Below are 26,343 nucleotides of genomic sequence, written 5' to 3'. Positions count from 1 at the left end.
TTCTATCACTGAGTGAGACAATTCATTTCCTTTGCTGGAAAAACATAAAAGATTGTGATCGCTACTGTTGTACAGGGAAAGATTTTCCAAAGTAAGCATAACATGATATGGGTGTCCTAGGTAAATTAGTATCCTGGGTTCGGTAAGTTTTTAAAGCAGCAAAAGATTAGGGAATGTGTCCATACACCTCTACTCAGCATCCTGAGTGAGATGGTTTCTGGGGTTGGTTTGAATGAGTAAGTATTGGAAATTCCTCTTGTACACTGTCTGCCACAGACCTCTAAAGATGCTGAGTGGTAGAGGTGGTAGAGGCTACACTGAACAGGACCCTTCCTTGATCCAAAGTTAACACAAAGTTCATGGTGTAGATGAGGAAACCTAAGCTGTTATTACCAGCATACTTACTACCTCTTAGCACTTCCATGAGATCAGCCTGGGCCATTGCAAATATATAGATGTGAACTGCCCCTGCTTACCTTATCTGCATTGGGTAGTGAATGCTCATGATTCAGGCAGAACCTTTCATGCCTGGATGTCTGAACTCAACAGAAGGTTCTTTGGTCTTGGAGGAAGAAGCAAAGATAAAGATCTGATTTGTCACCAGAAGAAAGAGTGAGTGGCTTCTGTCTAAGAGTCCACAGTCTTGACTTATTGGCAGAGCTCTAGTGAAGGCTAGTTGTGTAACCTTGGACTCACCACCTGATCTCTTAGAGGTCCAGGTTAATCAGTGGTCAGAAGTGGAGTTGTAACTGGTTGGTTGCCGAGGCTAGGATCAGAACAAGATTTCAAGATTCTTTAAGTTGGGGAGGTTCTATAAGACACAGTGAGTGTCACAATAGATTTTCTTTGATAAATTAACCATAATAAATTTCTACACTTCCCGAAAAAGACAATAATGTAAAACATAGTTCTTGGTCTTAAAATGTATGAACAGTCTTAATTTCAATATAAGAAGGAAGAAATACCCTAGATTTGTGCTGTCCGATAGGATAGCCACTAGATACATGTAGTCATTTAAATATGTTAACTTAAATAAAATAAAATTTAAAATTCAGTGCTTTGAAATGTGGGCCATACTACTCACATTTCAAAGCTCAATAGCCATATATGACTGTGTCCACTGTACTGGGCAACACTGGCACAGAACATTGCTGTCATTGCAGAAAGTTCTCTTGGTCAGTGCTGCCTTAGACCTTTGCCCATACCACAAACTGCAGCTACTTGTACCTTAGAGCAAGGTGTAGATGTTTGGGCCCTAGAGTAGCTGTGTCCATCTTTGGAGAATGAAAGGATGGGTTAAATCCCACGGGGATAAAGCAGTGCAAGAAACCCTTCAGGCAAAGGGTGTCTGCATAGAATAAGAGTTTGAGAGAGGTGAGGAGGAAGGGAGGTTAGAGGAAGAAATTAGGGAACAACTGAATCGTTGGGTGTCTTGAATCTTGACTAGACCTGAACCTTACTAGGACACAGGACCCCCAGAGGGAAGTTCCTCAGAGAGATTGTCACCCTATGCACAACTGATCCCAACAATAGATACCTCCTAGAGATTCAGGGCAGCTCTAATCTCCAGGCACTCAGTGGTGAGGAAAGGGTTAGGCATGTTGGACTCACGTTATGGAAGAGAAAGTTTTTATGTAGCCAGGCAGTGGGGAATAATTCAGGCTTTCTTGACATTCGAGTGGGGTAACCAGTGCATCTGACAGTTGGCTCCTGAGAAATGGGTCTGTGCAGGCAAAGTCAGCTTATGTTGTGAGGCTCAGGCTTGAGTATGAGTAAGAAAGTGTCTGTGATACAAAAAGTTATATTTTTCTTTCCAGCCCTGCTGGCTAGGGAGAATTTCTTCCCCATGTATATGGAGAGAGGAAGAAATGAGAGGCAGGTGGCAAAAAGAGTATAATTTAACCTGCTGTCTGGAAGCCATCTGTGAAGGGAATCACTTTTCTTTACTGGACTTGTTTCCAGGTGCAGCTGCAGGGGATGACACCAAAGATGCAAGCACTGAGTTCACTGACAGTATTGAGGAGGCCGCACACCGTAGTCACCAGCAAGTAAGTCAGTGTCAGGGTCTGGGGCTTCCAGGGTGGATGACACACAGCCCTTCTGAGGTCTGATGGTCTCCTGCAGCCCCTGTGGACTTAGAGTGAGAAGGTATCTTTTTATATAAACCACTTCTCAGTCATCTTCCTGTTCTCCTTGAGCTTCCCAGCTGCCTTTCCAACCCATGTTTTCACTCCCATTTTTCTCTCCAATCCACCCTTTGGTTTGTGTTGTATCTCTTTCTTCTGCTTCCTGCCCCCTCCTACCCACATTAGTCTCTGTTTATTTTCTGTAGCTATAGCTTCAGAATAATTTTTACTTGCAAGACAATGGACACATTCTTCTTGGGCTTTTTGTAATTGAAACGCACCACAGAAGACAGGGAGTCATCGAAGGGCTGCTCGGGGAGGTGGCAGGGCGGAGGACCTGCTTGGGAAGAAACTCCAAGAAGATTGGAATGCTTCCAAAGCAAGGATCTTTCTCAGTGAAATCTCATTATACAAAGAGAACCTTATGCAACCTGACAAACCACTGAGGTCATGGTGACTCAGTGATCAGCAGATGGTACTTCAACAGCAATCCCCTGTTAAACCTCAGAACTTGAGCTGAAACATTGCTTCCACCCACCATCAGTGAAGATGTAACTAGCATGTTACAAGAGTGAATAATCTGGACTTCAGAGATTAAGTCACCAATAGTGATCCCACAAGCACTCACTGGAACTCCTATAATGTCTCCACTTTGTCCAGGCCATTTAGCAATCTCATCTCCTAGATGGACTGTGCCTATGATTCTTAAGGAGAAAGTGAATCATTGGTAGATATCCCACACAAGCAGCTGGACTTTCCAGTGATAGCTTTCTTGGGGCTATTAGGAAAACTAAACAAGAAATGAGGCTTTCTGGGTCTGCCTGTATGTCTTCTGCATAAGAAAAAGAGGAGACATCAAATCAACCAATAAGAAAAGCCCAAGTGAGCGTCCTCAAATCTTTTGGGATTTGGCACTTGGGGACATGAGTAGTTGTCTGGGATATGTCATGTTCTCAACAGTTTCTTTATAGTAGTAGGATCACCTTCTTATAATAGGATCACCCTCTTGTTGCTATAGCTGTATCCGACCTTCCCTTCTCCCTTGAGTGCTTGCATGAGCTCCACTTTTCCTTTTGCTTGAACAGCTTCTCCTGAGTCCTCCTTACTGATGGTTGTGACTTTAATTATATACATCTCTGTCCCTCCAGACAGATCCCTCTGCCCTCACTCTCTGATTTCATTGAGGATCTTGGGTGAGAGAGAGGGACCTGCAGGATGAACAAATGTCTACTCTGAGACAGCTAGATTGGGAGGTTGGCTGGTCACTGATGGTTATGATGACTGTGGGACAGGATTAACTTCAGAATAAATGAACAGGAGACACAGATATGAAGACAGTCAGATTCTAATTGATGTGGTCTGAAGTACTCCTGGTATTGCAAGTCATTTGCTCTAATTCTGAACTGTAGGCAAACTGATTTGTAAAGTTGCTTCTTCTTCAGCCTTCTTTCCTGTAGCCTAGCATGGAGAATCGGACCAGAGCCCATTTTGAGGAGGTCAGCCTACACTGGAATGAACTTTTTACATTAGGGCATTTGTATTTCCCTCACAATACTTGCCACATTACTTGGCATAGGAGAGATGCTTAGTGTAATTATGAGTTAACAAGCCTTTGGATCAGGGCTTGACTCATGTTAGAAAAAATATATTTCCTGCTGGATGGAAGAATCTCTTGGGTAAGCACCATTTTTCTTTCTATCACCTTTCCTTGAAAATACATCTTCAGTTTTGGGTAGGAGGAATCTTGGTGTATGAAATTATTGCAAATTTACTTCATCTTTTCTGGAGTTTGAGGTTGTGACTCTCCTGCTACCAATTAAATAAAGCTTACTTTGCCATAAGTGTTTTGTGTCCAGATTCTCAAAATTTGTTTGCTTGTTTCCAGGAAAATGGTCCCTTAAGATAGATTTTGAGCTTCTCCTTGTTATGTCCTTGGAAGGTAAACTTTTGCTTGACACCAAGCTCCCTTCCTACTCCAAGCATTTATATGCTTTTCCTAACAGACACATCCCACCTTGTCTTTCTTCCAAGGTGAGAATCACCTTTTGGCCAATACAAGTTGCTTGCTCCTTATGTTTTGGACTCAGCCACCTCAGGAAGCCTCAAGTCTGGCCATGATAGTAATTTTCCCTAGATTATCTCCCACAAAATTCTATTCTCAAGCAGATATAAGATCTATAATAAATACCTATGAAATTGCTGTGAGAGAAACTAGAGTATCAACCGTTGCTTTTTTTATGTGAAGTTTTGTAATGGAGAAAAAGTTAATCAAGAATAAAGATTCAAGCCCAGGTAGTGTGCATCTATAGTTGCAGCTACTCAGGAGGCTGAGGCAAGAGAATCTCTCGAGCCCACGAGTTCGGGGCCAGCCTGGGCAACATAATGAGACCCCCCACCTCTTAAAGAAAAAAAATCAAGATTCAAATACAACGAACAGACGTTAGTAGACAAAGTGTGATAAACTTGAAAAAAGCTATTTTAAAAAGTTATTTTTGATTGACAAATTGTAATTATATACATTTATGGGGTATGATATGATTATATATATACACACACACATATGTATACACACACACATGTATACATACACACAAACAATATGGAATGAGTAAACCAAGCTAATTACATATTCATCAACTTGCCTACCTATCATTTTTGATGGTGAGATATTGGAAATTTACTCTTATTTTGAAATATACATTATTATTGGCTATAGTCACCCTAGTATGAATATATCTTAAGACCTATTCTTTTTTTGATACCTTTGATCAATAATTCCCCCTACTCTCCCTTCCCACTCTACCAGCCTCTAGTAACCACCATTCTACTCTCTGCTTCTATGAGTTCAACTTTATTAGATTCCACATATAGGTGAGCTTATGTGGTATGTGTGCCTGGCTTATTTCACTAAGCATAATGACCTTCAGATTCATTCATGTTGTCACAAATGAAAAGAGCTCTCCCCCAACATTTTAAGGTTAAATAGTATCCCATTGTGTATTATCTGCCACATTTTCTTTACCCATTTATCTACTGATGGACCTAGGCTGGTTCTACATCTTGACTATTAATGAATAATGCTGTAATTAACACGAGAGTGCAGATATACCTTTAACATATTCATTTCAGTTCCCTTGGATATATACCCAGAAATGGGATTACCAGATCATAGGGTAGATTCTATTTTTAGTCTTTTGAGGAAACTCCATACTGTTTTCCACACAATGTAGTAATTTACATACCTATTCACAATGTGTGTATTCCCTTTTCTCTGCATTATTTCTAACATGTCATTTGCCTTTTTGATAAATGCCACTCTAACAAGTGTGAGATGATATCTCATTATGGTTTTAATTTGCCTTTCCCTAATGATTAGTGATGCTGAGCGTTTGAGAAAAGCTAATTTACTTTGTGACAGATATGAAGCAATAGGGTAAAAACAAAACAATGTCATTCAAACAGGATATCAGATTTGCACAGAGGCCTTTGTGGGGCAAATGGGAACCCAGCACACAAAAAGTTGAATTATATGAAGCAATATCACAAGTGAGTAGGAAATCTGAAAAAAAAACCAGTAAGAGAGATATAATTAAAAATAGACCTAATGGATTCACACTACCACTACAAATACTGGAAGCCCTGGGGTTTCATTTGGGGGAAAGAAATATTTGCTTTCATACATGATCAAAACTAATGAAAAGGCTAGATCCTGAGTTACTTTTCAGGCATTTACATTTAAAACTTAAAGTTAGCCAAAGAAAGTCCACGTTGAGATGGAAATATGAAAACCCAAATTAGCCTGGGGAAAAATCAGATCCCTAGGCAATGTTTGATTTTCTCACTTTAAAGTGGGAAATTAGATCAGATGTACCTTAAGGTTTTTCTGGTGTTAACATTCATGGTTCATAATTTTTTCTTTTTAAAGAAAATAGGTATATTGAAACTAATAGAACAAGATAACATATATCCAGAAGGCACTTTAATAATGGGTAAACTTCATTAAAGTTAGACATTATTTTTAAGCAGAAGGAACCCTTAAGGCCTAGAAAAGAATAATGCTGTGCCCACATTCAAGACTAATGGCAAAGTGTGTTTTAGTTAAGTTACTTGGAAAGAGTTTATATAGAATGAGAACATCACGTAGTTTAAATGAGGGATGGGATCATAAGCTTTCAGAAGTGGTTTTATTTGGTCCCCATTCCTTTGTTTTGTCAAAAATGCTGGGGGGCACATATGGAGATGGCCACCAGCCTGATTAAGCCTGTCAGCAGAGTCTTAGAGACAGACATTCCCAGGAGCCTGCCAAATCTCAGGCTCACAAAGTCCAAGTAAGATTGGGTGCCTGGGAATTGAGTGGCTTTGTCTAAGGATCTTTCTTCTTTGACCTGGGTGCACATGTCTTCACAACCTCAACTGCTATGCTACTGAACACCATTGCACATGCGTACTGTGAATCGACCCTACCACAAACCTGTGACCTACATTTGAACATAACTTTGTTATGGGGAATAGCAAAAGTCAGTGGCTTTGCACCAACCCCAGCAGCTCTGTCAATCGTTGATCCATATAAGCTGTTCTGGGCCCTGCTCTCTTCAATGTATTGGTGACCTGAATGGAGATATAAAGCATATAATTAATTCTACAAGTTATCCCCAATCAGGGGGCCACTACATGATTTGTGGAAATGCACATCAAATATTTGGATGACTTGAATAATTGAGAATGATGCAGTATAGCCAGAATGAATTTATAAGTGACAATTACAAGTCACAATATTTATAGAGAGAAAAGAAAACAACATGACTCAGCAACAGCTGTGGGGGAGGGGTGGAAAATTCAGAGGTCAAAATTGACCCGAAGTTAAGTAAAAGCTCCAAATGCTGCCACTGAGAAGAAAAAGAAGCCAATGTGACATTGGGACGTATTAAGATTAATATTGGACAGACAGGCAGGAACTCTTTGAACTAAAGTAATTAGTCGTATGCTAAGTAGATTATCATACTCAGATTTTGATTTCTACACTTTTAAAAGCATGGGAAAAGACCAAAGATAAGCCCAAAATGAACAATAACAAAGTCTAAAAGCTAACAAATTCCCATTTGAGGAAAAGCCATAAGATCTGCTCTAATTAAAACATTGATGAGTAACTTCAAGAGTGTCCTCGAGAAATAGAAAGGTGCTGGGCAGTTGTTCCTGCCTGTGTTTCTTCCACATTCTGAGATTTGTAGAGAGAGTTTGTCTGGCAGCATCAGCACAAGGATAATAACCAAAAAGTGAGGTTGGCTGCTAGGCAGGATGGCTTCACCTCCACCTCCCAGTAGCTGCAGAGTGTGATTCTGCTGCCAATGAAATAGTTGGTGGTGTCTTCCCTGTAGCTCCACGTTATTCTAATTCTATAACTGTGTCTGCCGACTGTTTCCCCAGTGCCGAGTCCCCCGTCTCAGCTGTCCTTGAGGGAGTTGGAGTTACAGGCAGGGCCTTAGGCTTTGCGCCCTGATATCTTAAGCCATCATCTCCCGCCATCCAGGACTCAGGTGTTGCAGAGCTGATGAAGCTTCCTGACTTGTGAGAAAACTCGCAGGACTCTGTCTCCTCAGGAAGAGAAAGAATCACCGTATTCACACCCTCCAGTCCTGTTTCAACCTCGTTTGTTTGCATTTGTTTTAATTTCTTATGTGCTTTTCTCCCTCACCATCTCTGGATTCTCCTCTTCTCCATGGGGAAATTCCTCCTGCTAATTTTGTGTGTCCTTCCCACCCAGACTAGTCCCCAGGGCCCTTATGCCTGAGTAAGGAGGTTCTGGTTAGGGAGTTTATTTTAGATCTGCTTTTTTTGTTTGTTTTTGTTCTCATTGAAAACTGCCTTTGCAATCTCATGTTTCTCCTGGGTCCTCTTTAATGGCCTAACTTCTTCAAACCATGATTTTCTTTTAGCTCATCAAGGTGGCTTTGGAGAAAAGCCTGGCAATTGTGGAGACCCAGAACCCATCTTTTTCCCCTCCTTCTCCGATGGGAGGGGACAGTAACAGATGTCTTCAGGAAGAAATGCTCCACCTGAGGGCTGAGATCCACCAGCACTTAGAAGAGAAGAGGAAAGCTGAGGAGGAACTGAAGGAGCTAAAGGCTCAAACTGAGGAAGCAGGATTCTCCTCAGTGTCCCACATCAGGTAGGACATTCTTCCCAGGGAAGGGGAGCTTGAGGGTCATGAGGCACCACAGCCAAGGGGTGCCTATCCAAGGCTCCATGCATTAATATTTCTACAAATTCTTTAGATAGAAGTAAGTAATATTGGCTAATGGTAATCACTTTCTGTTATTCAAATAATCCTGGTCTTAATTCAGCATAACAGTGCCCACCATTATTGTGCATCTGCCAGTCATACATATGACAGTCATGGTGGAAACCTCCTTATTACATGACCTGTATTACAGTTTTTAATTGACTGAAACATATAAGGAATCCCAGCTACCTAATATGTCTCACTGCTGTATACAGAACCAGAACAGTTCACGAAGGAGGAGGAATTTTTTGTTTTGTTTTTTTTTTTTGAGATGGAGTCTCCCTCTGTCGCCCAGGCTGGAGTGCAGTGGCGCGATCTCGGCTCACTTCAAGCTCCGCCTCTTGGGTTCATGCCATTCTCGTGCCTCAGCCTCCTGAGTAGCTGGGACTACAGGCACCCGCCACCATGCCCAGCTAATTTTTGGTTTATTTGTTTTTTTAGTAGAGGCAGGGTTTCACCTCGTGATCCCCGTGCCTCGGCCTCCCAGAGTGCTGGGATTACAGGCATGAGCCACCGCGCCCGGCCAGAGGGGTTCTATAGAGGCCCCTCCCTCTCCTCTCAGCTCTCGCTCATAAGTCCTTGAATCATAGAATATCAATTTTAATCATCTCTGCTGCTTTAGTAATTTTACAAAAATAGCAGATAGCTCATTCATTGGTTAGATTGGCCACTCTGTCTTTGATGGCTTTTTGTCAAAAGATACTTGGAGAACATGCTGATACTGTAGGGCTGATCCATTTATTCATTCACTCCCAGGACTATAATCATCACTGTCTGTTTAAAGTACAGCTGTACAACTTCTAAATCATGCCCTATTGTTTCCCTGCATATTACACGCCACTTAAACTTCCCTGAATAATGTTAGCACTTTGAAAAGGACCTACACATCTAGCCTCATGTCCTTGTTTCATAGCTGAGGAAACTCAGGCCTAGAAGGTTTCAAGTGACTTGCTCAAGGTTGCATAATAGTCTGTGGCTCCCAATTTCTAACATCTAAACCTTGCTTCTATACTATATACTTTGTCAAACAATTTTTTAAAAATTCTTGTGATTGTTCTAAGTGCTGATTCTTTTGCTCTGAATTATCATAACTTTTTCCTTAACTTCTACATATTATTTATATGTAGCATATTATTATATTATTATTAAGTAAAATAATAGCATATTATTTTACTTAAAATTTTGTATGTGTAAACTTAATTGAGTTGTCATGGGTAAAAACAGTACATCTCTTTTGATTCTATTGTTGAACCTACAATCAAACCCTCTGTAGATATCCCTGTGGATTATTTTCCTTTGTCCTCAGAGTTACTAACCTGAAACTCTGATTTGTTCAACCCTCCACCCAACCTACAGAATCACTTATACTGTAGAAGCTAGAATCTAATGCATTGTTCTTCCTTTCAAGAAGGTTTTGTTGTTTTTTTGTTAGTATTTTAAAACATCAGTTAATTTTTAAACATGAAGTTAGAACATAATATTAAATATTCTTTTCCATATACACCTGTGCCCTCTTTATCCCCTTTCCACATCCCAGTTTTGGTAAAATACTTATCCCCTTTTTCTTTATTGAGAAACTATCTCATAGATTGTCTGTCTGTATCCTAGTCCTATTTTCCTCCCAGAAACACACCAGACAAGCTCTTCTCTAGATTCCAAGACTCCTGGATTCTGAGAAAATCAATCTAGGTACATAGGCCATTGCTGATCCTTCAAGTTGTGAATTACCCATTTCCTGTGCATCCTCTAGCTCAGGGGTTCTCAGTTTAGCATGCTTAAGAATCACCCGTGGGCCGGGCGTGGTGGCTCAAGCCTGTAATCCCAACACTTTGGGAGGCCAAGGCGGGCGGATCACCTGCGATCAGGAGTTCGAGACCAGCCTGGCCAACATGGTGAAACCCCTTCGCTGCTAAAAATACAAAAATTAGCTGGGCGTGGTGGCGCATGCCTGTAGCCCAGCTACTTGGGAGGCTGAGGCAGCAAAATTGCTTGAACCCAGGAGGTGGAGCTTGCAGTGAGCTGAGATCTCGCCACTGCACTCCAGCCTGGGCGACAGAGTGAGACTCTGTCTCAAAAAATAAATAAAAATTTAAAAATCACCTGTGGAACTTAAGTAAAATATGGATTCATAGGCCTTAGCTCTACAACTTTTTTAACAAGCACCTTATGGGATTCTGCTGTTGGTATTTCTCAGGTCTGCAGCTAGTACAGCAGGGATTGAATGACTTCCCAGTTAGACCCTGAGCTAGCCATACCGTATATGCAATTTCATTTAAGCATCTGCTAACTCCACTAGGTAAGTGTTATCATCCTTATTTTATATAAAAGGAAACTGAGGCTCAAAGAAGTTAAGTGAATAGACTTGTTACAGCCATGTTTGCTTCCACTCAACCCTAGTATGAGTTTGTTGTTGTGGAAAGAATTTATCTGGAATGTCTTGGTGCAAATTAGCTGTTTTGGTCAATTTTCTTTCTTCAACAGATATGAATGATTTTTGTAGCAGGCACTTGTGTAAGCACTGGGGATATGGGGTGAATAGGATAGACACAGTCCCTGCTCTCAAGAAGGTTGTCTCTATCATGTGAGCCAGACATAAAGCAAACAATTATCTAAGTACATTTTGATTGTATTAATGGTTCTGATTAGTGTTATTTATTTATTCTGTGTTCCTAAGTCCCAGTGGTTTGAAACTGACTAATGATAAATAGAACTGTAGAATTCATAACAATAAATTTGTTACAGAAAAGGTCTTATTTTTTAGCAGCGTAAGTACTCTTGTTTATTCCAGAAGCTACTAAAAATTAGAACATATGAGGCTATGTGGCACAAGTAAAGAAAACTAGCCTGCATGGGCTCTGAAATTGAGGCAGTAATTAATAGCTTACCAACCAAAAAAACTCCAGGACCAGACAGATTCACAGCCAAATTCTACCAGAGGTACAAGGAGGAGCTGGTACCATTCCTTCTGAAACTATTCCAATCAATAGAAAAAGAGACAATCCTCCCTAACTCATTTTATGAGACCAGCATCATCCTGATACCAAAGCCTGGCAGAGACACAACAAAAAAAGAGAATTTTAGACCAATATCCCTGATGAACATCGATGCAAAAATCCTCAATAAAATACGGGCAAACCGAATCCAGCAGCACATCAAAAAGCTTATCCACCAGGATCAAGTGGGCTTCATCCCTGGGATGCAAGGCTGGTTCCAACATATGCAAATCAATAAACATAATCCAGCACATAAACAGAACCAAAGACAAAAACCACATGATTATCTCAATAGATGCAGAAAAGGCCTTCAACAAAATTCAACAGCCCTTCATGCTAAAAACTCAATAAATTAGGTATTGATGGGACGTATCTAAAAATAATAAGAGCTATTTATGGCAAACCCACAGCCGATATCATACTGAATGGGCAAAAACTGGAAGCATTCCCTTTGAAAACTGGCACAAGACAGGGATGCCCTCTCTCACCACTCCTGTTCAACATAGTGTTGGAAGTTCTGGCCAGGGTAATCAGGCAGGAGAAAGAAATAAAGAGTATTCAATTAGCAAAAGATGAAGTCAAATTGTCCCTGTTTGCAGATGACATGATTGTATATCTAGAAAACCCCATTGTCTCAGCCCAAAATCTCCTTCAGCTGTTAAGCAACTTCAGCAAAGTCTCAGGATACAAAATCAATGTGCGAAAATCACGAGCATTCTTATACACCAATAACAGACAAACAGAGAGCCAAATCATGAGTGAACTCCCATTCACAATTGCTTCAAAGAGAGTAAAATATCTAGGAATCCAATTTACAAGGGATGTGAAGGACCTCTTCAAGGAGAACTACAAACCACTCCTCAACAAAATAAAAGAGGACACAAACAAATGGAAGAACATTCCATGCTCATGGATAGGAAGAATCAATATCGTGAAAATGGCCATACTGCCCAAGGTAATTTATAGATTCAATGCCATCCCCATCAAGCTACCAATGTCTTTGCAGAATTGGAAAAAACTGCTTTAAAGTTCATATGGAACCAAAAAAGAGCCCGCATCGCCAAGTCAATCCTAAGCCAAAAGAACAAAGCTGGAGGCATCACGCTAGCTGACTTCAGACTATACTACAAGGCTACAGTAACCAAAACAGCATGGTACTGGTACCAAAACAGAGATATAGACCAATGGAACAGAACAGAGCCCTCAGAAATAATACCACACATCTACAACTATCTGATCTTTGACAAACCTGACAAAAACAAGAAATGGGGAAAGGATTCCCTATTTAACAAATGGTGCTGGGAAAACTGGCTAGCCACATGTAGAAAGCTGAAACTGGATCCCTTCTTTACATCTTATACAAAAATTAATTCAAGATGGATTAAAGACTTAAATGTTAGACCTAAAACCATAAAAACCCTAGAAGAAAACCTAGGAAATACCATTCAGGACATAGGCATGGGCAAGGACTTCATGTCTAAAACAACAAAAGCCAAAATAGACAAATGGGATCCAATTAAACTAAAGAGCTTCTGCACAGCAAAAGAAACTACCATCAGAGTGAACAGGCAGCCTACAGAATGGGAGAAAGTTTTTGCAATCTTCTCATCTGACAAAGGGCTAATACCCCAAATCTACAAAGAACTCAAACAAATTTACAAGAAAAAAACAACCCCATCAAAAAGTGGGTGAGGGATATGAACAGACACTTCTCAAAAGAAGACATTTATGCAGTCAACAGACACATGAAAAAATGCTCATCATCACTGGCCATCAGAGGAATGCAATTCAAAACCACAATGAGATATCATCTCACACCAGTTAGAATGGCGATCATTAAAAAGTCAGGAAACCACAGGTGCTGGAGAGGATGTGGAGAAATAGGAACATTCTACACTGTTGTTGGGACTGTAAACTAGTTCAGCCATTGTGGAAGACAGTGTGGCGATTCCTCAATGATCTAGAACTAGAAATGCCATTTGACCCAGCCATCCCATTACTGGGTATATACCCAAAGGAATATAAACCATGGTAGTATAAAGACACATGCACATGTATGTTTATTGTGGCACTACTCACAATAGCAAAGACTTGGAACCAACCCAAATGTCCATCAATGATAGACTGGATTAAGAAAATGTGGCACATATACACCATGGAATACTATGCAGTCATAAAAAATGATGAATTCATGTCCTTTGTAGGGACATGGATGAAGCTGGAAACCATGCTTAGCAAACTATCGTAAGGACAAAAAAACCAAACACCTCATGTTCTCACTCATAGGTGGGAATTGAACAATGAGAACACTTGGACACAGGAAGGGGAACATCACACACCAGGGCCTGTTGTGGGGTGGGGGGAGGGGGGAGGGATAGCATTAGGAGATATACCTAATGTAAATAATGAGTTAATGGGTGCAGCACACCAACATGGCACATGTATACATATGTAACAAACCTGCACATTGTGCACATGTACCCTAGAACTTAAAGTATAATAAATATATATGTATATATATAGAAAAGAAAACTAGCCTGCATGTCATGAGTCCAAGGTTTCTAGTGATGGTGCTGCCACTAAGAAGCTGTGGAAGTTTGGGCAAGTCTCTTACTCTTCCTGAGCCTTGGCTTTCTTGTATATAAAAGACCTTGTGGTAGGTCTCAGGTTGCTTCATGCTCTGGGGTATGTCTGAGTTTATCGTGGGCTGAGATGTGGGTAAGAGGTACTGTTAGGAACTGTTGTCAGGACCAGACCTAGCCCTCAATTGTGTGTTTCCTGCAGGAATACCGTGCTGAGCCTTTGCCTCGAGAATGCAGAGCTGAAAGAGCAGATGGGAGAAGCAATGTCTGATGGATGGGAGATCGAGGAAGACAAGGAGAAGGGCGAGTTGATGGTTGAGACTGGTAGCCAAAGAGGGTCTGAGTGAGAGTAGCCTTCAGGCTGAGTTCAGAAAGCTCCAGGGAAAACTGAAGAATGCCCACAATATCATCAACCTCCTCAAAGAACAACTTGTGCTGAGTAGCAAGGAAGGGAATAGTAAACTTACTCCAGAGCTCCTTGTGCATCTGACCAGCACCATCGACGGAATAAACACAGAACTGGTTGGTTCTCCTGGGAAGCACCAACACCAAGAGGAGGGGAATGTGACTGTGAGGCCTTTCCCCAGACCCCAGAGCCTTGACCTTGGGGCTACCTTCACAGTGGATGCCCACCTAGTAAGTGTGGGCTTAGATTGAGTGAAAAACAATTGGAGAAGGGCTTGAGATGACGGTGTTTACCTTAAAACGTTCTCCCATATGAATCAGGAGGTACCAAGAGAAGGGTCTCTGTACCACAAACAATGGTAATAATAATCTGCCTACATTCAGCCTTTAGAAAGGCTTTTATAACATAAATATTTCTTGAGTACTTAATTTTTCAGATAACATACTAAGCATCGGCATGGGGCAATAAAACCAATGGCTGCCCTTGAGATACTTAATATAGTCAGGAAAGATGGCACACAAACAGGTAATTTTAACAGGATGTGGTAATTGCTGTAACATAGGGATGCATCAGGTTATGAGGCAGCCCAGACAAGTGGTATGTAATGACATCCCTTATCACTGCCATTTTTTTGTCACAGCTCATCACAGGTGTCTGTTCCTGGACCTCAGATGGGTTACTGGGATCCTCTTTAGGGAAGGAGCCGTGCTGAAGATTCAGTGAAACGGAGAATACAGGGATTCTGAGAGAATCAATGGGACAGAATGCAAGGGGAGATGAGTGGAGGGTTCCACCCCTTCTCTTTTTGACCACTGAGAAAACATTTCCTGAGAGCTCCTCTGTAGACTTGATTGGTGCTGTGCTGTGTGCTGTGGATACAGATATGAAGAAAACATTATCCCAGCGCTCCAGGAGCTCCATCTGGAAAGCAAGTCACTGCCAAAAGGCATGAGAAGTGCTGTGACAGACTTGAGTAAAGTCCACAGGGTTCAGAAGGGGCGGTGGTCGTCACTGCATGGGGGTGACCTCAGACTGTCCCGATCCCTGTATTGGCCCCTTTCACAGTTGGATAACCAGTCCCAGCCTCATGACCCTGGGCCTCAGTCAGCGTTTAGCCTACCAGGGTCCACCCAGCACCTGCGCTCCCAGCTGTCACAATGCAAACAACGCTATCAAGATCTCCAGGAGAAGCTGCTGCTATCAGAAGCCACTGTCTTTGCTCAGGCTAACGAGCTGCAGAAATACAGAGTTATGCTTAGTAAGTAACTATGACTTACTAGTAAAGAAAACTAGCTTGTGTGTCTTATAAGTTCTGTATGTTCCATACCTACATAATGTGGTTATTGAACACATGAAGTGTGGCTAGTGCAACTTGGACATTTGGTTTTATTTAATTTTAGTTAATGTAGTATAAAGTGGCCGTATGTGGCTGCTAACTACCTTATTGGACAGTACAGGTCTAGGGTCTTGGGACTCTAAATTAGTTCAGCTCCGTTCAACATTTATTGAACCCCTGTGGATAAAGCACTTGCCAGCTTCAGTGGGGCTGCTAAAGATGGTAGTGTATAATCGCTGACTTAAGGATATCTGGTCCCAACTAAAGCCTGGGTTTTCTGAAGGGGAGATAATCAATGGAAAATGCAGACTCCTCCTGTGGAAAGAAATTCTGCTTCCTGGAGCTGGTGGTCTCTTCTCCCACCAGTTCAGAGAAGCTTCTCTCGCACTGTGGATCTGCCCTCCCTGCCCCAAAAGGTTAGGGTATGTGCCATTGAGGCTGAGGGCATATGTGGGAAATTCAGACACTGTCTAACACCTGCTGTCTCTTCCCAAGCAGGTGAATCCTTGGTGAAGCAGGACAGCAAGCAGGTCCAGGTGAACCTCCAGGATTTGGGCTATGAGACTTGTGGCTGAAGCGAGAATCAGGCTGAACAGGAGGAAACCACCAGTCCTGGTAAGAGCACAGGGTGTGGGGCTCACCCCTCCCTGGAGTCAGCTGTCACGTTTGGATGCTGTTGGCCAATTCCACACCTAACAAGTAGTGGGAAAGAGGAGGACAGGAGGTTAATAGGAGAACTCTAACCCAAAATGAGGCTAAGTATAAGTTTGAATTTCTACAATTAGTTTTTGACATACTACTACTACTACTACTAATAATAATATAAAGTTCTATCCAACTGATTATTATAGAAATACTAAGACTTACTTAGAGACCAGATGAGGTTTTGGAAACATGCAAACCATAAGTTAAACATAATTTTGTTTTGCATTATAAAAAGACTACAACTATAGGGCCACCCACCACACTGAAAACCAGAAGAGAAGAAAAACAGAATCTCTCTCATTCTTGAGGCAGTGTAGTGTGGCAGTTAAGAGACAAGATCCTGGGGCCAGACTGGTTGGTTCAAATCCCAGTTTGAAAACTTTCCTATGTCCCAGTTTCTTTATATGTTAAAATAGTAATAAAGGAACTACCTACCCCATCGGGTACTAAGGTCAATTAAATGAGTAAATTCTTATAAAATGCTTTAGAACAGTGCCTGGCATCTGGTAAAATGCCATGGATTAGTTCTCATTCCGACTACCACTGCCCTAATACACTGATGTTAACATGCTGTTATATTTATTTGAAGTCTTATTTTCCTATGCCTATTTTTCACACAGTTGTAACCCAATAAACTTTTAAATTATAGTAAAATTTAGAAAGGATTAAACTTTCAGCATGCAGGAATATCTTGTCCTATGTTCTTGTGGCCATTCTAAATAGATAAGGCCATGTTAATGTCTTAAGAAACATCAGCGTGTGTGGAATGAAGACAGGACATTGGGGGATTTGAATTCTGGTTCTGCCATGTGCTAGTTTGAGTGATCTAGAACAAGCTAGTTTACCACCTCTCTTTAAGTTTTGGTTTCCCCAGTCAGTAAAATAGAAAGTGATGAAACCTAACTTGTAGGTATAAGGAGGATAAGAAATATTGTATTTGAATGCCTAGTACAGTGTCAGGGTTGAGTAAAGTACTAATTCAACTTTTTCCCTAGTAATTATTGTCCTCATGACCAAACCTGCCTCCTCTCAAAGGCAGTGGCCACAACAGCACATCCAACTTTTATTTAGGAAGACATCTTTGGTTTTTTTCAGAGTGTGAGGAGCACAACAGCCTCAAGGAAGTGATCCTGATGGAGGGGCTGTGCTCTGAGCAGGGGTGCTGGGGCTGGCTAGTTCGTCTGAGAGGAAGCCCTTGGAGAACCAGCTAGGGAAGCAGGAAGAGTTCCGGGTATATGGAAAGTCAGAAAACATCTCAGTCCTACGAAAGGACATCAAAGATCTGAAGGCCCAGCTGCAGAATGCCAACAAGGTCATTCAGAACCTCAAGAGCCAGGTCTGGTCCCTCTCAGTTACAAGTGATTATTCGTCTAGTCTGGAAAGACCCCGGAAGCTGAGAGCTGTTGGCACCTTGGAGGGGTCTTCACCTCATAGTGTCCCTGATGAGGATGAGGTGTGGCTGTCTGATGGCACTGGGGCTTTCTACTCGCCAGGGCTTTAGGCCAAAAAGGACCTGGAGAGTCTCATCCAGAGAGTATCCCAGCTGGAGGCCCAGCACCCAAAAAGTGGACTAGAAAGGAAGCTGGCTGAGGAGCTGAAATCAGCCTCTTGGCCTGGGTAAGGATGGCACTATTTGGGCACTTCCTGGATTGAAAATGTGTAAGTTTGTGCTTGCTGTAGGGTAGCTCAGGCAGTTGGAAGAAAGAACATGTCTGGGTATTCACAAAGACACTGATTTAAATGGTAGATATAGATCTGCGGAAAAGACAGGTAGGCAACCAGGAGGGCACAGGATGATGTCCCAGTATCTGGGAGAAACCGGGTCTCAGGGATTTCCTCTTAGGGATATATTAGTAAAGTAATAGTATATATGGTATAGTATAGTAGTAATACTGGAATCAGTCTGCCTAGCTCTGATGCTTACTACCCATGCAGACTTCTTAACCTTTCTGAGCCTTTGTCCTTACCTATTAAATGAGGATGATAAGAGAACCCATCTCAAAGGGTAGATATTAGGTTTAAATGAATTAATACAAGTGCTGGCCAGGCGTGGTGGCTCATGCCTGTAATCCCAGCACTTTGGGAGGCCGAGGCAGCCAGAACACCTGAGGTCAGGAGTTCGAGACCAGCTTACCCAACATGGTGAAACCCCGTCTCTACTAAAAATACAAAAATTAGCTGGGCATGGTGGTGCACGCCTGTAATCCCAGCTACTCGGGAGGCTGAGGCAGGAGAATTGCTTGAACCTGGGAGGTAGAGGTTGCAGTAAGCCGAGATGGCACCACTGCACTCCAGCCTGGGTGACAGAGCAAGACTGTGTCTCCAAAAAAAAAAAAAAAAAAAAAGAATTAATGCAAGTGCGTAGAATAGTGCCTAGCATATGTTAAGCTCTCAATGCTATTTGCCATAGTTATAAGTGTTATTGATACTTAGTGTTGAAAACACAGACATTCATCTTGGTGTGTCCTGGTTATCTATTGCTAAGTAATAACCACTGTAAAACTTAGTGACTTCAAACAACACTTTATTATGCTTCATGGTTCTGTGGTTTGACTGGGCTCAGCTGGGTGGTTCTCACTTAGGGTCTCTTGTTTTGGGTCCCATCAGTTGATGGTATGAGCGTTTATGTGATGGCCATCATTGCAAAATACAGTCAGCCACAGTATCATAACATAGAAGAAATTCAGGCATCAGGTGGTGGTTAAAACAGAAGGCATGAAAGGTCCTATCTAGACTTAGGATGAAATGATGCTAATTATTCATTGAGTAACTGCTGTGAATCTATGTGATACTGGTGCTGTAAGGGATGTAAAATGCAGAACTATGTTTATTCTCACAGACCTTATGATTTATCTAGGGACATATAATTAACACATGTATAACAGTTGAAGAACAGTGGCATACTAAATTTTTTTTTTTTTTTTTGATACGGAGTCTCACTCTGTCACCCAGGCTGGAGTGCAATGGTGCCGTCTTGGCTAACTACAACCTCCACCTCCTAGGTTCAAGCAATTCTCCTGCCTCAGCCTCCCGAATAGCTGGGATTACAGGCATGCGCCACTATGCCCAGCTAATTTTTTTTGTATTTTTAGTAGAGGCAGGGTTTCACCATATTGGCCAGACTGGTCTCAAACTCCTGACCTTGTGATCTGCCTGCCTCGGCCTCCCAAAGTGCTGGGATTACAGGAGTGAGCCACCATGTCCGGCCCATACTAAGTTTTTTAATGCAATACTTTATCAGGGTAGAATTTACTCTTAAATACCTCCTATGGCTTATGTACCATATTCAGCTTGGGGGAGTTCCTTAGAAATGTTCTCATAGAAATCTCTACAGAAGCCCCCATAACTCCATAACTTATCATCCACTTTCCATACTTATTCTTTCCTCTTCTGTCCTGCATTAGGAACTGTGATTTCCTGATTTAGGATCAGGCCCGGAAACTGTCTTACCTACGGCAAAAAATACGAGAAGGGAGAGGTATTTGTTATCTTATCACCCAGCATGCAAAAGATACAGTAAAATCTTCTGAGGATCTCCTAAGGAGCAATGACATTGACTACTACCTGAGACAAAGCTTCTGGGAGCAACTCACCCAGGGAAGCCAGCTGACAGAGAGGCTCACCAGCAAACTCAGCACCAGTAAGTTGGCCACAGGGCTTTGGAATACTCTCAGTCACCCCCACAGTTCCAGCCCCTGGTGGCCACCACATCTCCTAGGGTCCTGTTTCTATTTCATTTCCTGGAGCTAATACAGGATCAAGACTGCTCAGTGGGGAGCATGGAGAGGAACACACAGGGCTGGAGATGCCATGGTTACAACTATAGAAACTTCATCACTGATGGAATGTGACCTGTGGGGCAGGGGCAGCATCTATCTGATGCTAAGAGGGAGTAGGAGACATGAGATGGAAGGGCCTTGTTATAGGAGGAAGAGCCCTGAACCAAGAATTTCAAGACCCAAGCTCTAGCCTGGATGCTGCCACCAACTCACTAAATGCCTTATCCTTGTGGTGTCTCCATTTATGGCATGGTAATGTGCATGCAGGTACTCCACATATGGATAAAGCGCCATGTTCTTTTATACATGGTTTAGGCACTGGCTGCAGTAGTTCAAGGGCTACATTGGTTATTATTGGGGTCCTCTACTCAGAATTTCTAGAGACTATCCAAGGGAGTAAAGTAGGATCAGATCAGACTTGGGAGCCACCCAGCCCACCTCCTGGTGGCAGATGCAGAGGTGGGGCAGGGCTTCTTGTCATCTCCTCAGAGACCAGTGCAGGTTCTGCATGAAAGCTGTGGTGGGGCTTATGCATTGGGGAGCTAGTCTGCAGCAGGACATGGAGGCTGGAGTGTCCCGCAGGGCAGCTGGGCAAGGGCCTCATGATTAATGGAACAAAAGACATTATAAATGTTTTACCCTGATTTAGGGCAGAGGAAGTCATCATGGTGACTGGCAGGTCAGGGACAGTGGGGTCACTTCTCTAGAGACACAAGCTGAGGTCTCCCAGAATAACTGTTCTGGATGCACACATGAAATGCTCACTACTCTGTCTCCAGATAGGCTCCTGCATTTGTAATGCGGGAAGTGGGACCAGCCTAATTTCTTATTGTTTCTTTCTAAATTTGGTTTACAGAGGATCATAAAAGTGAGAAAGATCAAGCTGGACTTGAGCCACTGGCCCTCAGGTAATTCAGAGGAGAATCTGGGAAAGAGATTGGGACCGAGGCCCAAAGGGTGAAGGGTGGCAGCAGCTCCACAAATCAAGGGGAATAAAGGAAAGTGCTGAATGTATTGAATTCAGGCATTCATTGAACACCTCACTGTTGTTTTAAACTAAATTCTTTCTTCTCTTTTGGTTTAATTACATTGGCACATTAATTCTCCAGGCTTAGTAACCTAGAAACAGTCTGAGCTGAAAGTGAACTAACTAGGTTTCAAGAGTCTTCTGCCCCACTAAGCGTCCTGCTTTCCTGCTCTGTGTTTTATAAGTAGGATGAGTTTTTGCAAAGTTGACCTGCCCCAAGCTGGGTTGACAGCTAGTTTAATAGTCACTCAATTGCCCTGGGGGAAAAAAGGAATCATAGAACAGGACCTGGTGAAAGAGGCCTAGATGGTGTAGATCACCAGGAGGCTGCAGTGCCTCAGGACCCAGTTCTCAGTGAGTTGCTTCATATAATGATCAATGAAATATGGGCTCAGAGTCCATTGTAGCCACTAGTTGGGGTTCTTTGTGTCATGCTTGTGTCTCAGACTACATAAATGCTTCTGAAAATATCGGTAGCGAAGGACGCAGTGTTGTTTTTTGTTTTGTTTTGTTTTTATTTCTAATTCATCATAGAAACATACATGGTCTGAATTCAGTTAACTACATGACTCCACCTCCCATGCTTTTGGATGTTGGGACAATGGTTTGCTCTGCATTTCTCAATGCTTGCTTTCAATTTTTATACTTGTCTTGTTGGAGGTGGTAACAAACGGTTCGCAGGCTGCAACTGTTCCAGGGATCATACATTAAGCAGCAGTGCCTTAAAAGGAGGGCTAGCTATGTCTTTGTTTGTCTTCAGCATATTATGTGGTCAGAGCACTGGGTAGCTATTCTCTCTCCATCTACACCCCACCTATGCTCCATCCCTAAGCAGAGGTGGGTTATTTCTATTATTCTCTGCAGGCATGGTCCCCTTGGCTCACTTGGCTTTTCCTATGAGCCATGGTCAGGACAGGTTGGTTTGGGTGACCTTGGTTTTACCTGTTGTCCCCCTTCTCTCCACCAGGCTCAGCAGGGAGCTGCAGGAGAAGGAGAAAGTGATTGAAGTCCTGCAGGCCAAGCTGGATGCTCGGTCCCTCACACCCTCCAGCAGCCATGCCTTGTCTGACTCCCACCGCTCTCCCAGCAACACCTCTTTACTGTCTGATGAGCTGGAAGCCTGCTCTGACATGGACATAGCCAGCGAGTACACACACTATGAAGAGAAGAAAGCTTCTCCCGGTCACTCAGGTAGCCTCCTTTCTGGGTGGTACTGTCTTTGTCTAGACTGAGTGGAGACCTGAGGAAACAGGCCTTATAGCTCCACCATGGTGTGTATCAGGCTGAACATGGCTGTGGGGCCAAGTGCCATGCACAGGCACCAGTGGATCAGGATCTTTGCTCTGCTCCTAACTCTACAAGTTACCTCTGTCACTGTGGCCTCCATGGGCATGTGCTTGCTGTTGGGCACAAGGTGAGCCATTGTGGGGAGAGTGAGAAGATCACGGCAGACTCTTCTTCCTCAGTGACTCTGTCGGATAGATCTTTAAGATGGAAAACCTCCTTCATCTCTGCTACAATGATCTTGCTACTTATTCCTGAGCAGTGTTCCGTAAGTATATGTGGGTGTCCACAGATGCTGCTAGTCTTGCCTGATATTTTTGGAGTTGCCATTTTCATGTTTCAGAGCTCAGAGCACCACTATCATCCCTAAGGTGGTTTGCCTCACTATAGGAGCTGTCTGCAAGCAAGAAAATGAACACTGCTAACAGTGCTTGTGCTTGGTTCTTTCCCTGAAAGCAAGACTCTAGCCCTGGTACCCCTGGGTAAATATAAGGCCAGGATTCCAGTTCTCTGTAGAACATCATACGTTTTCTTTCATTCATGGATTTTATAGATTCCATCCATCATTCGAGTCATTCTGCTGTGTTGTCTTCTAAACCATCATCAACCAGTGCATCTCAGGGGGTTAAGGCCGAATCCAACAGCAACCCCATCAGCTTGCCAACTCCCCAGAATCCCCAAAGGAGGCCAACCAGGCCCATTCAGGTATGCAGCAGCCAATGGGGCAAACGCTTAATCTCCTCTTTCTCTGCTGCCTGTTTGACTTTTCTTCAACAACAGAGGTTTGGACTGCTAGGGGCCTAAATGCATCAAAACCTAGACAGAATCGAGAAACTACCCTCATTTGCCAATTGTGTCTGATTTAAGAAAATATTTTAGAAAATAAGTAATCCACATCAGGTTTTGATCTGCATATCAGCTTTGACCAGTAGTTGGCTAATCATTTAAAAATAAATATCTTTATTGGTTTTTCTCTCATTTTATCCTGGGAGCAAAAAGGCAAAATGTTTCTCCCAGGATTCCAACAGCCATAGGATGAAAAGAAATTCACATCTGCCGATCCACTGTGTGTTACCCATTAAATCTGCATGGATATCCTCTGCAAGAGGTGGTGCTACTTATTTCATAGCCAAGGATGGTGAGAACAGCCTCAGACAAGGTTCTGTTCATAGTACGTTACCATTAATGGATGTATGAATGGATTGGCAGTCCTTGATATGTACATAATGCATATCTTGGGGGCAGTTAAAGGAGTGCATTTCATTTACAAGTCCAGCTTAGTTGCCGGAGGGTACACTGCTCATTCACAGCCCTGTACCAGGAATGGCAAGGAAAAGGCAAACCTTGTCTTCCCCTCCTACCTCCCAACATAGCTGGCTGGCTGCCTTCAGTGTGGTTTGTTGTAAGGTTTGACTTGAGTAGAGGTGCTCCCAGAAAGCACAGTGCTTTATTCTGCTGCCCTCATTTCCCTGAAGGCAGTTCAACGAAAATCTTAAGGAAGAGGAAGTGTTCCAATGCTTCCTGAGCCTGGTTTCAAAGTTTCTAGACCAGAGTGGGCAGCAGCTGGACCAGAATCATGAGGAAAAGCTGTGCTTCCAGACTTGTAGACATCTGCTTAAATGTTTTGGGTTCAAACAGAGCAGAAGATGAAGAACAGAGGATTTAAAAAATCCGAATGCCTCCTCAAAGAATGCCTGGGCTGTGTTTCCTGGCAATTTGAGTATATTTGCAGTATTGATCTGAAATGGTGCCAGCACCATTGGGATGTGTTTTAGGATGTAATCATTGTCTTCTACATTAGACATTCTCTATGGGTCAGCCTTGGTTTCTGCTCCCTCTCCATTGGCTACCTGCCCTTTAAATTCTTTTAGGGAAGAGGAAACAATTTTAAACATTGAACCTTGCCAGGGTTTCTAAAAACCTATCTGTAGATGGGCTGCCTAAAGATCACCAGGGAAGACTTTTTTTATGCAAATTTCCTGTTCCAAGAATTTATAATTCTGTAAGTCTACATTAAGGCCTAGACAGAATCAAGAAGGCCTAAAGAATCTACATATATTAAGAGTTTTTGCTATGTGATTTAAATGCCCAGAAGGATTTGCAAGCCATTTTGTCTAAGCCACTCTACCAAAGCATCTATTTTTAATTTGGTGAATGAACACGTTGATTTAGAATTCTGAAGTTTGTTTCCATCAGAGTCCTGAACTGCATGCACTAGTAATGAAAATTTCCCCACAGCCTTTGTTCACATCTCTCCTACTCAGGATGGGACCTGATGCTGTCAGGAGTTCTAGGTGGAGAAAGAGTCTTGTCCCAGGGCCAAGGACTGATACATGCTGGGAGCAGAGCCCCAGGGGCCCCTGAGAGCATTCAGGCTCTCTGACTTGTCCATGTCCAGGATTGCTGGGGTGGGGCTCAATAATGCCACCTTACCTTCTTTAGCCAATTGCTTTCAAGATGAACAGAGGATATATGCAGGATAGCCCTGGCAGGGGAAAAGAGGGAAGGTCAGCCAGGCCAGCCTCTGGTAGCAATGGTCACCCTTGGCTGTCTCATCCTGTACCACACTAGGTGATAGCCACTCCACAGGGTGATATCTGGTCAGGGAATGGTTTTACCTTCTCAATCTTTTACCCATTCTTTTCTCTCATTTTCTCTTGATGATATGTCTCTTTTCCCCCTAACTTTCTGTTCCTAGGCTTTCATTTTCACTCCATATCCAAGCTGGCTAGCCTTCCTCAGGCACCATTGCCCTCAGCTCCATCCAGCTTCCTGCCTTTCAGCCCCACTGGCCCTCCCCTCCTTGGCTGCTGTGAGACACCAGTGGTCTCCTTGGCTGAGGCTCAGCAGGAGCTGCAGATGCTGCAGAAGCAGTTGGGAGAAACTGAGCACTTCTGCATTTGTGTGCTTGTGAATGGCAGCCCCACACTGTGTTGTTGTGCATGGCTCGGGCTGGATGGCAGAGTTTAAAAAAACAACACGGGTACACATTACAAATGGAAGAGTGAGGGAAAGCTCTGCTTGCTTATTTTTTGGAAATGTATTTATTGTTATTTCTGTGGTGTGTGTGTCTCATCAGTTAACAGGTAGATATGTTCACGAGGCTCTAGACCTGGTGCTCTCACACTGTAGACAGTGTTGGATACCACCAAGTATGCTGAATCCCTGACAGACTGGTGGACTGCTCATTGGTAGGGGTGGGAGAGAGATGTTATGCTTTGCCTATGCAGGATGAAGTGGCCAAGAAAAAGTTGGCCACATTCAGTGGACTCCTTTGTGTGGCTATTATATTTTTCTGCTGTGACATGCTGTTAATCAAGTTCAGTTCGTGACATCATTAGGTTGGAGCAAAAAGGGTAATAGTAGAGGGATTCAGAAGAGGAAATGATGAGCCCCTTTTCCTACTGCACAGGGTTCATCCCTGCCCTGGGACAGGTGACACGTAGGCAGCTTAGAACCACAGCACCAGCTATGGCATCTGACTGTGAATCCCATCCTCTGATTCCCAAAGATAATTGATCTCGTGTAGTTATGTAGACCGTGGACAGTCACCTTTTAGAAAGTGCTTTGATGTATTTGTAGGCTGGATGCTCATCATAAATTTAGTGTGCTGGTGGTCACTGATAGCTTAGAAAAAAATGACAAACCTTCACATGAATTTGCTCTCTCATAGCACCTTAAGCACAACAGTTAGAAAGCAGTTTGAATGAACTTTAACTTATTTGTCAGGCACTTTCTGTGCCTGTAAATAAGCTTAGGTGAGCCAGAGACTGATAGGATCACCATGCCAACAGTTTCCAGTGATGCAAGACAATAGCCAAGAAT

At 42.7% G+C, this 26,343-nt stretch overlaps 1 protein-coding gene across 1 annotated transcript in view; it reads left to right on the top strand.

Annotated features, from left to right (window-relative positions):
* LOC101126097 (myomegalin) overlaps positions 1-26,343 on the top strand; it is an 85,609-nt gene that overhangs the window by 39,744 nt on the left and 19,522 nt on the right. The window contains 13 exon segments of the mRNA XM_063695375.1: positions 1,963-2,048; positions 8,060-8,292; positions 14,184-14,303; positions 14,305-14,617; positions 15,453-15,645; positions 16,222-16,338; positions 17,524-17,586; positions 17,589-18,045; positions 19,833-20,068; positions 21,064-21,115; positions 22,202-22,425; positions 23,072-23,191; positions 23,194-23,223. Of these exon segments, the coding sequence (XP_063551445.1) occupies positions 1,963-2,048; positions 8,060-8,292; positions 14,184-14,303; positions 14,305-14,617; positions 15,453-15,645; positions 16,222-16,338; positions 17,524-17,586; positions 17,589-18,045; positions 19,833-20,068; positions 21,064-21,115; positions 22,202-22,425; positions 23,072-23,191; positions 23,194-23,223 (2,244 nt within the window).

This window comes from Gorilla gorilla, chromosome 1 (genome assembly GCF_029281585.2).
Source record: "Gorilla gorilla gorilla isolate KB3781 chromosome 1, NHGRI_mGorGor1-v2.1_pri, whole genome shotgun sequence".
Lineage (NCBI taxonomy): Eukaryota > Metazoa > Chordata > Mammalia > Primates > Hominidae > Gorilla > Gorilla gorilla.
Note: the sequence above shows the minus strand (reverse complement) of the source record. Positions and strands in the feature narration are given on the sequence as shown.